Source organism: Mizuhopecten yessoensis, unplaced genomic scaffold (assembly GCF_002113885.1).
Source record: "Mizuhopecten yessoensis strain PY_sf001 unplaced genomic scaffold, ASM211388v2 scaffold10529, whole genome shotgun sequence".
Classification (NCBI taxonomy): Eukaryota; Metazoa; Mollusca; class Bivalvia; order Pectinida; family Pectinidae; genus Mizuhopecten; species Mizuhopecten yessoensis.
In genome coordinates, this window is record NW_018408592.1 from 284,889 (window position 1) to 302,148 (window position 17,260).

The 17,260-nt window shown below is 36.1% G+C and overlaps 1 protein-coding gene across 1 annotated transcript; it reads right to left on the reverse strand.

Moving 5' to 3' along the window:
* Positions 1 to 5,095: 5,095 nt before the first annotated feature.
* LOC110460975 (insulin-like growth factor-binding protein 5) lies at positions 5,096 to 17,242 on the reverse strand. Its single transcript, XM_021514229.1, has 3 exons — positions 16,516 to 17,242; positions 9,063 to 9,158; positions 5,096 to 6,019 (listed from the first exon to the last, which is right to left on the reverse strand). The coding sequence occupies exons 1-3, from the start codon at positions 16,713 to 16,715 to the stop codon at positions 5,938 to 5,940; spliced, it is 378 nt and encodes a 125-aa protein (XP_021369904.1). The 5' UTR covers positions 16,716 to 17,242; the 3' UTR covers positions 5,096 to 5,937.
* Between the last annotated feature and the right edge of the window lie 18 nt (positions 17,243 to 17,260).

The window sequence follows — 17,260 nt, forward strand, 5'->3', positions numbered from 1 at the left end:
ATGTAATTCCACAGTTTATATAAATGGTTTACGTGATACCACAGCGTGGGGCTATGATAAAGTTTTTTTTACATTACATCACAGCTTCTGGCTATGATAAAGGGGTTACGTGACATCACAGCTTGAGGATATGATAAAGGGTTTTACATGATACCACAGCTTGAGGCTATGATACAGGGTTCTACATGACATCACAGCTTGTGGCTATGATAAAATGTTTAATGTAATACCACAGTTTAAATAAAGGGTTTACGTGATACCACAGGTTGTGGCTATGATAAAGGGTTTAAGGTAATACCACAGTTTATATAAAGGTTTACGTGATACCACAGCGTGGGGCTATGATAAAGGGTTTTACAGTACATCAGAGCTTCTGGCTATGATAAAGGGTTTACGTGATATCACAGCCTGTGGCTCTGATAAAGGGTTTTACGTGACATACAGTTTATATAAAGGGTTTACGTAATAACACAGCGTGGGGCTATGATAAAGGGTTTTAGGTGACATCACAGCTTGTGGCTATGATTAAGGGTTTAATGTAATTCCACAGTTTATATAAATGGTTTACGTGATACCACAGCGTGGGGCTATGATAAAGGGTTTTACATGACATCACAGCTTGTGGCTACTGTAAAAGGTTTACGTAATACCATGTGGCTATGATAAAGGGTTTTACATGACATCACAGCTTGTTGCTATGAAAAAGGGTTTTACATGATACCACAGCTTGAGGCTATGATAAAGTGTTTTACGTGACATCACAGCTTGGGGCTATGATAAAGGGTTTTACATGACATCACAGCTTGTTGCTATGAAAAAGGGTTTTACATGATACCACAGCTTGAGGCTATGATTCAGGGTTTTACGTGACATCACAGCTTGGTGCTATGATAAAGGGTTTAATGTGATACCACAGCTTGAGGCTATGATAAAGAGTTTACGTGATACCACAGCTTGAGGCTATGATAAAGGGGTTACATGATACCACAGCTTATATAAAGGGCTGACGTGATACCACAGCTTATATAAAGGGCTGACGTGATACCACAGCTTATATAAAGGGTTTTACGTGATACCAAAGCTTGTGGCTATGATAAAAGGTTGACGTGACATCACACCTTGTGGCTATGATAAAGGGTTGACATGACATCACAGCTGGTGGCTATGATAAAGGGTTGACATGACATCCCTATGATAAAGTGTTTACGTGATCTCACAGCTTGAGGCTATGATAAAGGGTTTACATGATACCACAGCTTATATAAAGGGTTTTACGTGACATCACAGCTTGAGGATATGATAAAGGGTTTTACATGATACCACAGCTTGAGGCTATGATACAGGGTTTTACGTGACATCACAGCTTGTGGCTACTGTAAAAGGTTTACGTAATACCACAATTTATATAAAGGGTTTAACGTGACATCACAGCTTGAGGCTATGATAAAAGGTTTAACGTGACATCACAGCTTGTGGCTATGATAAAGGGTTTTACGAGACATCAAAGCTTGAGGCTATGATAAAGGGTTTACGTGATACCACAGGTTGTGGCTATGATAAAGGGTTTTACGTGACATCACAGTTTGTGGCTATGGTAAAGGGTTTACGTAATACCACAGCTTGTGACTATGAAAAAGGGTTTTACATGATACCACAGCTTGTGGCTATGATCAATGGTTTTACGTGACATCACAGCTTGAGGCTATGATAAAGGGTTTTACGTGACATCACAGCTTGAGGCTATGATAAAGGGTTTAATATGATACCACAGTTTATATAAAGGGTTTACGTAATAACACAGCGTGGGGCTATGATAAAGTTTTTTTTACATTACATCACAGCTTCTGGCTATGATAAAGGGTTTAACGTGACATTACAGCTTGAAGTTATGATAAAGGGTTTTACGTGACATCACAGCTTGTGGCTATGATAAAGGGTTTAATGTGATACCACAGCTTGAGGCTATGATAAAGGGTTTACGTGACATCACAGCGTGTGGCTATGATACAGGGTTTTACGTGATAACAGAGCTAGTGGCTATGATAAAGGGTTTTACGTGATACCACAGCTTGTGGCTATGATAAAGGGTTGACATGACATCCCAGCTGGTGGCTATGATAAAGGGTTTTACGAGACATCACAGCTTGTGGCTATGGTAAAGGGTTTTACGTGCCATCCCAGCTTGAGGCTATGGTAAAGGGTTTACGTGACATCCCAGCTTGTGGCTATGATTAAGGGCTTTACGAGACATCACAGCTTGAGGCTATGGCAAAGGGTTTACATGATACCACAGCTAAAATAAAGGGTTTACGTGATACCACAGCTTGTGGCTATGATAAAGGGTTGACGTGACATCACAGCTTGTGGCTATGATAAAGGGTTTGCATGATACCACAGCTTGTGGCTATGATAAAGGGTTTTACGAGACATCACAGCTTGATGCTATGATAAAGAGTTTACGTGATACCACAGCTTGATGCTATGATAAAGGGTTTACATGATACTACAGCTTATATAAAGGGTTTATGTGAAACCACAGCTTGTGGATATGATAAAGGGTTTACGTGATACCACAGTTTGAGGCTATGGTAAAGGGTTTTACGTGATACCTCAGCTTGTGCCTATGATAAAGTGTTTTACATGATACCACAGCTTGTGGCAATGATAAAGGGTGTTACATGACATCACAGCTTGTGGCTATGATAAAGGGTTTTACGTGACACCACAGCTTGTGGCTATGATAAAGGGTTTTACGTGACATCACAGCTTGAGGCTATGATAAAGGGTTTAACTTGATACCACAGCTTCTGGCTATGATAAAGTGTTTACGTGATATCACAATTTGTTGCTATGATAAAGGGTTTTACGTGACATCACAGCTTGTGGCTATGATAAAGGGTTTACGTGACATCACAACTTGTGGCTATGATAAAGGCTTTTACGTGACATCACAGCTTGTGACTTTGATAAAGGGTTTAACGTGATAACACAGCTTGTGGCTATGATAAAGGGTTTATCGTGATACCACAGCTTCTGGCTATGATAAAGAGTTTAACGTGATACCACAGCTTCTGGCTATGATAAAGAGTTTAACGTGATACCACAGCTTGTTGCTATGATAAATGGTTTTACGTGATATCACAGCTTGTGGCTATGATAAAGTGTTTTACGTGACATCACAGCTTGTGGCTATGATAAAGGGTTTAACGTGACATCACAGCTTGAGGCTATGATACAGGGTTTTACGTGACATCACAGCTTGAGGCTATGATAAAGGGTTTACGTGACATCACAGCTTGTGGCTATGATAAAGGGTTTTACGTGACATCACAGCTTGTGACTATGATAAAGGGTTTAACGTGACATCACAGCTTGTGACTATGATAAAGGGTTTACGTGACATCACAGCTTGTGGCTATGATAAAGGGTTTACGTGACATCACAGCTTGTGGCTATGATAAAGGGTTTACGTGACATCACAGCTTGTGGCTATGATAAAGGGTTTACGTGACATCACAGCTTGAGGCTATGATACAGGGTTTACGTGACATCACAGCTTGAGGCTATGATACAGGGTTTTACATGATACCACAGCTTCTGGCTATGATAAAGTGTTTACGTGATATCACAGTTTGTGGCTATGATAAAGGGTTTAACGTGACATCACAGCTTGTGGCTATGATAAAGGGTTTACGTGACATCACAGCTTGTGGCTATGATAAAGGGTTTACGTGATACCACAGCTTGTGACTGTGATAAAGTGTTTTACGTGACATCACAGCTTGTGACTGTGATAAAGGGTTTAACGTGATAACACAGCTTGTGGCTATGATAAAGGGTTTATCGTGATACCACACCTTCTGGCTATGATAAAGAGTTTAACGTGATACCACACCTTCTGGCTATGATAAAGAGTTTAACGTGATACCACAGCTTGTTGCTATGATAAATGGTTTTACGTGATATCACAGCTTGTGGCTATGATAAAGTGTTTTACGTGACATCACAGCTTTTGGCTATGATAAAGGGTTTTACGTGATACCACAGTGTGTGGCTATGATAAAGGGTTTACGTTACATCACAGCTTGAGGCTATGATAAAGTGTTTTACGTGATACCACAGCTTGTGGCTATGATTAAGAGTTTTACTTGACACCACAGCTTGTGGCAATGATAAGGGTTTTACGTGATATCACAGCCTGTTGCTATGATTAAGGGTTTTACTTGACACCACAGCTTGTGGCTATGATTAGAGTTTTACGTGACATCACAGCTTGAGGCCATGATAAGGATTTTACGGAACATCACAACTTGTGGCTATGATAAAGGATTGTACGTGATAACACAGCTTGTGGCTATGATAAGGGTTTTACGTGACATCACAGCTTATGGCTATGATAAAGGTTTTTACGTGATACCACAGCTTGAGGCTATGATTGAGGGTTTTAATTGATACCACATATTTGTGGCTATGATGAAAGGTTTTACGTTTTTTGGCAGTTTTTGGCTACGATAAAGGGTATTTCACTCGATACCACAGTTTTGGGCTATAATAATGTGTTTATCGCGATACCACAGTTTTGGGCTATGATAAAGGGGTTTTACGCGATACCATATGAAACGAGTCTTAAATATGCTATAAGGCGAGGTTTATTTTTTATCACATAACCAGCATTTTCTTTTCGATAATATGTTTTCTCTTACTATCAGTTAGCTTTGAAATTCGCCATCTTGACGTCATGTCCTTCATTGTCAAAACTTTACTCACAATGCTTCGATATTTCAATCTTATGTCACAATGGATAATATTCTGAGGTGATAGTTTTATGTTGATGATTCCCTCGCTGTGTTCAATGATGATAATGTGATGATTGGGAAATATCATACAAACTTCTGTTTTGACGACACAAATGGTACCAGTGCCAATACATTTTGCGTACGAATATATCCACAATCGAACAGAACATATGTGTAGATATATATACATCCGCGCAAGAAAAAAGGGCTATTGATGAAATCATGAGAATGTGTTTTATTACTATAATTCGATACCTTAAATTCAATCATTCGAATAATATAAAACGAACAACACAATATTGATTATTGGAATGATAACAGTATTTATTACAGCAACGTGAACTTTAGCGTGCAATACACTACGGCTCCGATACAATGCATGTATTACAACAAACTGACCATTAACTCATGTTGACTACAGTTCTGATGTACAAAAGTGTGTACAAGTGTGAATATAAAATAACACGAAGCAAGCTCTACTATACCGTCTTCTAGTGAATTCATGATAACGAACTTTCTGTCTCTGCAAGTTATAGAAATCGTGTGTACATACACAGTTCCAAGAGGAATGAACTGGTCCAGGTCAACTTTTAAACCTGCGAAAGTTTCTTAAACTAACTGGTTTCAGTAGTTTTAGGAATATCTTCTTCTCCCCAACTTACATTGAGATTAACCTCATAACACCAAGGTATTAGGACGTAAATAAGATAATAGGCGGGTGAAATAAAGTACCGGAACGACTTGTACGGTCGTGTGTCAAACAGGCTAACGAAGACATGAAGCAGTTAACCCAAACCTTGTATACAGATTTGATTTCATGCATTTTAAAGTAATATATTTGTTGTTTTTAATGATTTATTTACAGGAGGATAAAACTGCGTTAATTGAAATAAGCCTTCTGAATTTCACGACAGTACGGTAACCAGAAGAGGATAGTTTCAGTTAAAAATGTTATGTGTTATTCTTTGTACAATGTGTTGTCACTAAAGAGTATGGGAAATATGTAATTGGTGTGGAACACTGGGTTGTGTAACTAACAATCAATTAACGAGCAGGTGAAACAAATGCTGTTTTATGAAGAGTCTACGTGAAGTTACTATGGCGGCAAGGATTCACGTGAAACAAAGATGGCGGCGAGGATTCACACTCTATGCTTGTAGTGTTTCGATCCTATCCTTCTCTCCTCGATGTCCGTGTTTTCCATGACGACGGGTTGTACCACTCTGAAACAGTCAACACATATAAGTTAGATTCGAGTTACAAATTAGAATCAGTCATGACTTTAAGATCAGGATAACAGAATGCCATGTAATAAGGAATATTACCGCAATGGAGAACATTTCCACGAAACAAACATTTTTGTTTTCAAATATTGATTGTAAAATCAGGTCTTCATTGGAATATGTTTAACAGTGATTATGCATTCAGAGTAAAGTAGGTACAGTCATAGTTTAAGAGCATGAATGATTAACTTTAGACACATGCAGGTGATGCACTTAGTACTTGGTAATAGATACAAGTTTGTCTAGAATGAATTACACTGCGCAATATAACGGTTTCATCTTTACTTTGTATCAATGATGCAAGGGGCCAAAAAGTGGGAACTCAAATTGGTCTTGAAAAGGAAGGGAAGGTCCGTAAAACCCCTTATTCATGCGAATTTCAAAAACTAGAAATAGTATTGGCTAATTACAAATTGATAAAGTAAAGTTATGTCTTTGCATTCCGAGAACTTATTCGCAGTCTGGTAAATGTTATAATAGTTTATGAAGTATATGTTCCGAGATACCCTTTTAAAACACCACGACTTCATAAATGATAATAAAAGAAAATGTGTTCTTTAAGATAAAACGAATTGTCGGAACTCGTAATGAAGCAGGTTATTTTCTGATAATAGATTTGTTTGAAAGTTAACATTTTCAACTTGAATAGGCTTTGAAAAATGGTTCTGTTAACAAGCAATAGCAACATGTTGGCACTATATCTTGGACAACGTTTCTAAAACAGAACAACAAAGATTACACAGTTCTTTGTATGCGCTCATAATTATATCTACTGTAAGATTATTTTACAGATTACTTTCTAACTACCATAAAACATTAGGGTTACTTATAAAAGTCAACATAGGAAAGTGCCAGCACATTTTCTTTTTTTCCAGCATGGTATGATAAGATCTTGATGCACAGGAAATAGACACAAACTGTTCGCTTTGTGCCTTAGCTGTATGTCTGATTCTCACATGATGTGAATAAAGTGCGACAGAATGGTTAATTAGAAGGCCCTTTTTTGTTACGCGGTCTACGCTGTTACATCATGAGTGGTGAGGCCCGTCACATAATTTAGATAGCAGCCGTTACATTATCAGAGAGCCCTTCCCCCTATGTTAGAGGGATATGTTCTGAGTTCAGCACTAATGTCAAAATATCGCCATCATTCCATAGGGATATATTTTAAGTTCAGCACTAATGTAAAGAAAATATCGCCATCATTCCACAGGGATATATTCTGAGTTAAGCACTAATGTCAAAATATCGCCATCATTCCATAAAAAATGCCACGTCAATAAATACAACACCATGTTAAAAAGCTGTTTTATTGATGGACGGCAATTTTCTTGGACATATTTTTACTATTTTTTGGTGAAGAATTTTCAGGTAAAAGGCAAAAACAGCAATATTTTTTGCATCATCCTTCACCAAGCCTTCATATATGTATAATACATATCACAGTAACGACTGTCATTGATATACATTAACAAATATACAACCGTGTAAAAAGGATGTTTATACGATTCATTACCATTTTGTTATATAATTATACTATATGTTATCCACATGTCATTTCAAAACATATAATATGGAATAACGGCTTTGTCACATTAATCTAATATAATGTGACTTTGTCATACTAAACTGGAGTAATATTCTCTTTGTTACATAAAAATGAAGTAATGTAACCTTTTTCACATTAAAACACAGCAATGGGATATTTGCCATTGCATTTTTTTCAATAATAAACTGAAGAAATATAAGCTTTATCACACCATTGAAATTGGAGAACATTATCTTTGTCACATTAAACTGTAGTTACATGATATTTGTCACGTTTATCAAACTGGAGAAGTGTGATTTTTGTCATAATAAAATGAAGTCATATGATATTTGTAAATTTAAACTTGAACATTTAGGTGTGATATTTATCACTTTAATTAAACTTGAGTTATTTATAACATGATACTTGTCACATTTATTTAACTTGAGTGATATAACCTTTGTCACGTTATTTGAACTGGAGATATATAATCTTTACATTAACTAAACTGGAGATATATAATCTTTACATTAACTAAACTGGAGATATATAATCTTTACATTAACTAAACTGGAGATATATAATCTTTACATTAACTAAACTGGAGATATATAATCTTTACATTAACTAAACTGGAGATATATAATCTTTACATTAACTAAACTGGAGATATATAATCTTTACATTAACTAAACTGGAGATATATAATCTTTACATTAACTAAACTGGAGTTATATAATCTTTACATTAACTAAACTGGAGTTATATGATCTTTACATTAACTAAACTGAAGTTATATGATCTTTACATTAACTAAACTGGAGATATATAATCTTTACATTAACTAAACTGGAGATATATAATCTTTACATTAATTAAACTGGAGTTATATGATCTTTACATTAACTAAACTTGAGTTATATGATCTTTACATTAACTAAACTGGAGATATATAATCTTTACATTAACTTAACTGGAGTTATATGATCTTTACATTAACTAAACTGGAGTTATATAATCTTTACATTAACTAAACTGGAGTTATATGATCTTTACATTAACTAAACTGGAGATATATAATCTTTACATTAACTAAACTGGAGATATATAATCTTTACATTAACTAAACTGGAGTTATATGATCTGTCATTCTAAGCTTCGTTGATATGATCTTTGTTATGCCAGACTAGTGTTTTATATTGAATGGTTTTACAATATATAAACTAGAGTAATACGATAGTTGCTTTTTGGGGGAAAAACGTTGATATATCCTGACTGGTTTTGCTCCCAGGGGGTTTGAGGAAATGCTCACGAGGTCATTCTGTCTAGACGTACGACAAAAATGATATTGACATCGTAACAGGTGGTGGTAATAACTTGCCAAAACAACATATCATATGATACACAATGCCAATATTGAGTTGCATAGATCTGGACGTCTGCTTAAGAGCTTACACATTCTGGCAGATCCCGTGGTAGGTTTTCATGATCCGGGGGACCCGCTCCAGAGCCTCTCCTCGCCTGTTCATGCACATTAGTCCCGCGGCACATCTACAAATACAAGGAGATCAATCATGAGATACAGTACATTTGGAACATACTCACCAGCCCACCACAATCATTCAGAGAGAGCGTTTAGCACTAGTCAAAGGTGGTCGTTCGACTGCATGCAGTTATGTAATAGCCTTACATCAGAATGTCCCTAATTGTCCATTGTGTCGTTTACGAGATAACTCTTTGATTTTTTATCATTTCTCCTTCTACAGTTCACAATATCAGCCAACGATTGTATACTATATAGTATATGGCGTTGTACTTGCCTCACTGGACGTACTCGTGTTACTAAACACTAGATTTATATAATACTGAAAAGTATTTTATATCATTTTTGTATTACTGGATGCTACATGTGCGATTCCCGTTTTCTAAAATTATTTTTATGTGTTACTATTTTCAAATAAGACATTTTTAAATGTTTGATATCGGATATGTGATACAGAGTAACCAATCTAATGTCAACAATGACTTATCCGGAAATCCGTTTGGGCCTGTTCATAAAGTTTCAATAAAAATTGAAGGAGTCAGGTAAGCTTCTGTAGTTAAATATATACTTTCAAAGAAAACAAAGTAGCTTTACTATCACAGTGTCCAAATAACAGTTCAGATATATATATATATATACACGAGTACTACAAACTAATTCAATCATAAGAAATTGTAATGTTGCTTTTACCTATATATGTAAGTTGGAAGAATAATAGGATGTCAAATGAACTACTTTTCATATTTATTTATTTTTTACTTTTTTAACTTTTTTTCGTTTCATCTTCTTTTGCCCTCAAGTGTCGAATTGTAGTTAATATTTTCTGTTGTTTATTGATACTGTTGTATATTTTTTCTACTTCACTTTAACTCAAAAGTTCGTTTTGTTTGGCGATACAAGTTTATGGTTGTGAACTTTTGTAGAAAACATTTAGAGAAAAAACATGACAAAAACCAGCATGCAATATATACCGAGGATGATTTCCTGTTCACAGATATCGGTATTGTCATTACTTGAAGATCAGAGCCACTAGATTCTAGTATCTTATTATGTGAATAAACAGTACTGTAAAGCAGTACTTTGATCTGAACCATTAAAGGCTGACGTCAAATACAAAATTAATTAAAAAATTAAAATAAAGGCTGACGTTATGTATAATTTAGATAGAGGTTCCAAAACGAATGGTTAATGAAAATAAAGTTTTTGTAACTGGAGTTATTTTAACGCTAAAATACATCAGATTTACCGGGTGATGAACGGCTTATTGAGAGTTAACTAACACATCTAGTTGTAACGTCATTTTTTATATTTTAGATATACAAGTAATTTGTCTTTATTACAACTCATCAAATATTGTATTTACATTTGTTATTTTTGTACAGTTTTTTTTACTATTTAAATATTAAAATATATCAAAGGTTCCCGTTAGTAAAAGCGTGGATCATGTGTGTCGAAATACATTGAACACAGAGAAAACACGAGATAAGAATCTTCAAAATACATGTTACAGTGGACACGCAAAAGTCTTAACAGAAATAAATACGTGTAAATAACCCTGCATGAAAACATGCAAATCAAACATAAAAGTAATGCCGACTTGTAAACTAATAAAACATAGAAAAGTTGTGGCGATTCGTACGTATACGCTTTCAAACAAATGAAAGTGTTACCGCTCCGTTGGGTTATCAAACAAATGAAAGTGATACCGCTCCGTTGGGCTATTAAACAAATGAAAGTGATACCGCTCCGTTGGGTAATCAAACAAATGAAAATGATACCGCTCCGTTGGGTTATCAAACAAATGAAAGTGATACCGCTCCGTTGGGTTATAAAACAAATGAAAGTGATACCGCTCCGTTGGGTTATCAAATAAATAAAAATAATACCGCTCCGTTAGGTCATCAAACAAAACGAAAGTGATACCGCTCCATTGGGTTATCGAACTAATGAAAGTGATACCGCTCCGTTGGGTTATCAAACAAATGAAAGTGATACCGCTCCGTTGGGTTATCAAACAAATGAAAATGATACCGCTCCGTTAGGTCATCAAACAAAACGAAAGTGATACCGCTCCATTGGGTTATCGAACTAATGAAAGTGATACCGCTCCGTTGGGTTATCAGACAAATAAAAATGATAAACGCTCCGTTTTGCTATCAAATAAATGAAAGTGATACCGCTCCGTTGGGTTATCAAACAAATGATAAAAACAAAATTTCCATTTCGCACGCTTATTTAACAAAAGGAAGTAATGCCGATTCTCCTCAAATCACACAGGCACATTACAAAGGAAACAACGGAAACGTATGTAATCGTGAAGGTGAAATAGCACCATGTGTCTTATAAGCAAAAGGTTATCTAGGAGGATTTGAGAAGACTTAGATAAAGAAACTTTAGTATCCGTATACAATCAACGGAAGCTTAAAGTAGATATTAAAATCATTTTCAAACTAATTAAAAGATAGTTTTTTCAGTTTGAAATCTTCTGAATCATTCAAAAATAGAGAGAACTTCTTCCATGGGAAAATTAATAATATCACTGTTGCGAAAACTTAAATGACTTTTACCATAATCATTCTTTGCAACATCAATTTAATTGATAGAGATAATTTGTACCATAAAACATGCTTTCCTTTCTTTATCAAAAACAGCTATACGTATTAAAACTTAAACAAGGATGAAATAAGGAACCTAATAATTTTTTTCTAATGTTAAATTAGTTGGCATGAATCCGGCTTCATTTTCATTCAATATACCTTTTTTTTGTTTCCACAAACTTAATAAATCCTCTCACATAATATTTAGGCAAACAGTTCAGTAATATGATAGGCCTATTGTACTCCAATGTCGTTATGCCGACTCGTACAGTAAGTAAACAGCCTATCAACGTTTCATTTTCTTCCCAAATCGCGCAAGTACAATAAAAATATAGGAATTAGATCTATACAAATATCTAACAAACAGGAGATCTCAATTCTCTTTTCAATAGCAGCAACGATCAATCAAATGGAAATGGAAAACTAAAACGATTTTAAATGTTCAAGCATTTTTATGCATATTCCCTATATTCAAATATTTCAGAGACAGTAACAAAATTAATATGATTCATGTGAACCTTAACTCGAAAAATAAAGCATTTTGTGTATCATGCCCTTCATTCAATGAGAAAAACATAATTTATTTTCTTTTGAACGAATGGAAAAATATTTTCAAATTCAAGTACAAAAATGCATATACAATGTAACTGTATTTGCAGTAAGTGAATCTAATTTCAATCTAAAACCAGCTAACACAACCCTACATTGAAAGCCAGCAATCATAACCTAACAACAAAAAGTCGACCAGAACGCATTCCTTACTCCAGCAAGGCGTAACTTTGAGAGAACCTTAAACTTTTAATTCTTCAGACATGAATAAATATCAAGTATAAGTCACCTACCATTAAGGATGCATTAGTCATGCAGTCTGACGTAAACACAGATATTGGGTTTGTACGGAGTGACCGACAAAAGAAAACTCGGTCATGCCAACCAAATAACTTGTCTGACCACAGATGGTAAAGTATCGCGTCCCACAATCGACGTCTCGAAAGAGGACGTGGAACGTGCATTCCAAACATTGACAGGTACACTTACTTTAGAACACGCACCCCATGCCTACGATTGCACAGTTAAGAGGGTTTTTATGTCCACGGAGCACTGTGCCGGCTCCCTTTACACATAAATGACATTTATACTGGAATAAAAATTAAAAGGTTTATATATGGAAAGTTGTAGACTACACCCATAATTAATATCAAGTTTAAATACTTCACAAAGCGTGCGATATCGGTCTTCACAACAGCGGTAATTTGAACATCGGCTGTTTAAAATCACAGATGCTTACGTAGTAGGTAGCATATCTTTGTTTGTCAGCTTCTACTTATGCATAGAGAGCCTGTTGTATACAATGTGTGTGTATAAGGTTATATTGCTATTGTCATAAATCCCCGAAGTTCTTAAAAGAATGATAATGCGTTACTGTATTTCTATATTAAACAGATATTTCAATCATTTCAACCAGATATCTTGAAACTATTGATAGTAATTTCAAAAGTCTACCTGAGTTTAAATGAAATAAATAAGAAGGAAAGTAGAACTTATTCGGTGACAACACATGTAAAGCCTACAGATAAGCCTTTGTTATCAAGCCTTCTTTATTCTCCATGGATATTCCAGCAAACTACGATTTCCACGGATACTTCAGCAACCTTCATTCTCATCAGATAAGCCAGTCACCTTCATTCTCATCAGATGATCCAATCACCTTCATTCTCATAAGATAATCCAGTCACCTTCATTCTCATCAGATGATCCAATCTCCTTCATTCTCATCAGATAATCCCCCTACCTTCATTCTCATCAGATAATCAACCTACCTTCATTCTCATCAGATAATACAGTCACCTGCATCCTCATTACATGATACAGTCACCTTCATTCTCATTAGATAATCCAGTCCCCTTCATTCTCATCAGATAATCCAGTCCCCTTCATTCTCATCAGATAATACACCTACCTTCATTCTCATCAGATAAGCCAGTCACCTTCATTCTCATCAGATGATCCAGTCACCTTCATTCTCATCAAATAATCCCGTCACCTTCATTCTCATCAGATGATCCAATCTCCTTCATTCTCATCAGATAATACAGTCACCTGCATCCTCATTACATGATACAGTCACCTTCATTCTCATTAGATAATCCAGTCACCTTCATTCTCATTAGATAATCCAGTCACCTTCATTATCATCAGATGATCCAATCACCTTTATTCTCATCAGATAATCCAGTCGCCTTCATTCTCATCAGATAATACACCTACCTTCATTCTCATCAGATAAGCCAGTCGCCTTCATTCTCATCAGATGATCCAGTCACCTTCATTCTCATTAGATAATCCAGTCCCCTTCATTCTCATCAGATGATCCAGTCACCTTCATTCTCATCAGATGATCCATTCACCTTCATTCTCATCAGATAATACACCTACCTTCATTCTCATCAGATAAGCCAGTCACCTTCATTCTCATCAGCTAATCCAGTCACCTTCATTCTCATCAGATGATCCAATCACCTTCATTCTCATCAGATAATACACCTACCTTCATTCTCATCAGATAAGCCAGTCACCTTCATTCTCATCAGCTAATCCACCTACCTTCATTCTCCACAGATAATCCACCTACCTTGATTCTCATCAGATAATCCAGTGACCTTCATTCTCATTAGATGATACAGTCACCTTCATTCTCATCAGATAATCCACCTACCTTCATTCTCCACAGATAATCCACCTACCTTGATGGTGTGATACAGAAATCTATTACCCTCGGGGTGATGTTTTTTGGTTGTCTTACCCGAGGCTCTGCCGAAGGTTAGACAACCAAAAAAATCACCCCGAGGGTTTGAGATTTCTCTGTCACATCCTCAAGGTAGGGAATGATTGTTTTTCTCCCATCCTATTATTTCAATCACAACACCACCGACAGGAGTGTAAACAAAAACACATGTGGGGTATGAATATCGTCACTCATTTTTGATGACGTCACAATTACCGGTGACGCATTTTAATGACGTCACAATTGAACACGTGCTAATCGGCACGAGGCTATCTCCCCTAGGGGATGAAAAGCTGATCTTTCCCGGCTAAAACGTGAGACACAACTGTGAAGGGCATTTTAATGACGTCACAATTGAGCACGTGCTAATCGGCACGAGGCTATCTCCCCTAGGGGGCGACAAGGCTAAAGCTGATCTTTCCCGTCTAAAACGTGAGACACACCTGTGTAGGGTTGGAGAAAATCCAGTCACCTTCATTCTCCACAGATAATCCACCTACCTTCATTCTCCACAGATAATCGAACGACTTTCGTTCTTGATAAATTACCCAAACACTTTCATTCAAAGTCACCGCATTCACTGCAGATAACTAAGTCATTTCCATTCTCTACAGACAGATATGCCATTCTTGTTCCCTGTAGATAATCAAACCGATTTCGTTTTCCTCGGACAATCAAGGAACCTGCGTTATCTACAGTTATCCAGTAGACAACCGAACCACCTTTATTACAAGTAGATTATCCAGCCACTTTCTTTCTAAATGCTAGAATATAAGCCTAATTTTTTGCAGATAATCCAGCTAATTTCCTGTTCATTACCTAGTCACTATCGTTCCAAATAACTATGGCTGCATTGTGTCACGGCAGCATAACTAGGATATCCTGTATGTAATCGTCTGAAATACTTGATGGATACGATAACTTTACTGATATAACGGAAGGTGTGATCAATTAACTGATAGTATGTTACAATATCTTTACTGACTGAATCATTTATATCAACTTGCCTGATATCACAGTATAACGTCAATGATATAAACAGTCATGATAACTCCGTATACATAAAAAGGAATGATAGCTTAACTGATATGACAAGTCATGATAACTTTACTGACAAAACAAGTGATGTTAACTAAATTAACACTGATCTAACCAGCCATAACAATTTGAGTGATGTTACGAAAGTTGTTTGCCATAGATTTGTATACGGTATATTGAAGAAGCGTATATATATATATACAGATATCAATTCTTCAGTTTAAACGGAGAACATATAGGTTTCTCACGTTTTTTCTAAAACAAATTTAATTTTGCTTAAATGCCGATTTGTTTAAACATAATAAGCTGACGTCGGTATGTCACAATTACAGGGCCCATAAGGTTAACGTATGGTTAGTTTATAGCTTATGGCAGAGGTTTCAAATAAATCATGTAATTTATTCATTTGTAAAATCAGAATGTGTATTACGGTCGAATGAACATTTTTAAACATGCAAATATATTCAGTTTACGTTTATGTCTTACCTTTAAATGAGCACACTAAGATAAGTAGTTGATTGTGTATTGCGATATTAGTTTCAAATGATGATAAACTAAAAGGTGAAGCGCACACATATATCAAACTTTAACATATGATAGTTCCCGTTTCACGAGCGTTCCTTTTACTGCATTCTACTCCAGTAATGATTTTCTATACAAAACTATTCTGTACAATTTGAGTAACATTTAAAACTGCCACAAGAAGTTCCCCTTTAAAGTCGGCAAATGTAACCATTATTATCAAATATACTCATATTGTATAAATAACAAAATTAGTAAAAGTATATTGTGTAACGTGTTAGGATTTAATGTAACTATCATTATCAAATATACACATATTATATAAAAACAAAATTATTAAAAGTATCTCGTTAAATTGTTGGGACATAATTGTCTAATTACAGTGTCCAGGCCTTAAAAGGAAAATGTAAAAGAATATCTTACCTTGGACTATAGGCAGAGCAAGTCTGCCCAATCCGCCTGGCACACTCCTCACAACATCGGCAAGGTAGGGTCACCCTCTCACATCCCTCCGGGAGGTGGGGACATCGGGGGCTTTTATTGCAGGGAGGACACCGAAACACTCCCAAGATCTGGGATACCGTTAAACACAATACACAAAGAAACAGCACTGAATCTCGCATCCCCGATGTTACAAGTATAAAGGTTACCGAAAATGTCGCTAAACCGATTATTGTCAATAAGATATAGCAATGTCTTTCACATCACAATAGTCTTCTGTCACCAACTTGGTAGCGTAGAAGCAACGTTCAGGGACCAGATCTCAGAGCTAGAGTAGGGAGACACACAGCGTCCAACGAACGTACACTATATCTGCGTCTCTTTGTCTAGTTCTCTGTATCAGTAAGACGCAGAAAGCCAGCAAGGAAAGATTTACTTTTTCTTTCTCAAGAGTTTTTTTTTTCGTGATCACATGATCGACGGAAAGAGAATTTTGCCCGTTTGTACTGGTGAGTGGAGAATATAAGACATTTTGTATTCGCTATGTAGACACGTTAGTCACGGTTGAGATGAAACACGACACAACTGCAGTTTCACGTGCAGTGTTCAATTTACGCGTGGGAGGTTTGCAGTATGAGACGGGCTAGGCATGTTATTGAGGAGGGTATGTAAGTGTCGGAGCAGTGACTTCTATGACACACAACAGACGAGTGACCTCCCCCATAGA

Excerpts from the sequence above, each read along its gene's own strand:
- LOC110460975 (XM_021514229.1), bottom strand. The coding sequence starts at position 16,715 with ATGCGAGATTCAGTGCTGTTTCTTTGTGTATTGTGTTTAACGGTATCC. Across the intron at positions 9,159-16,515 it reads TGCTCTGCCTATAGTCCAAG|ATGTGCCGCGGGACTAATGT; the intron begins GTAAGATATTCT and ends TTGTATTTGTAG. Across the intron at positions 6,020-9,062 it reads CACGGGATCTGCCAGAATGT|AGTGGTACAACCCGTCGTCA; the intron begins GTAAGCTCTTAA and ends TGACTGTTTCAG.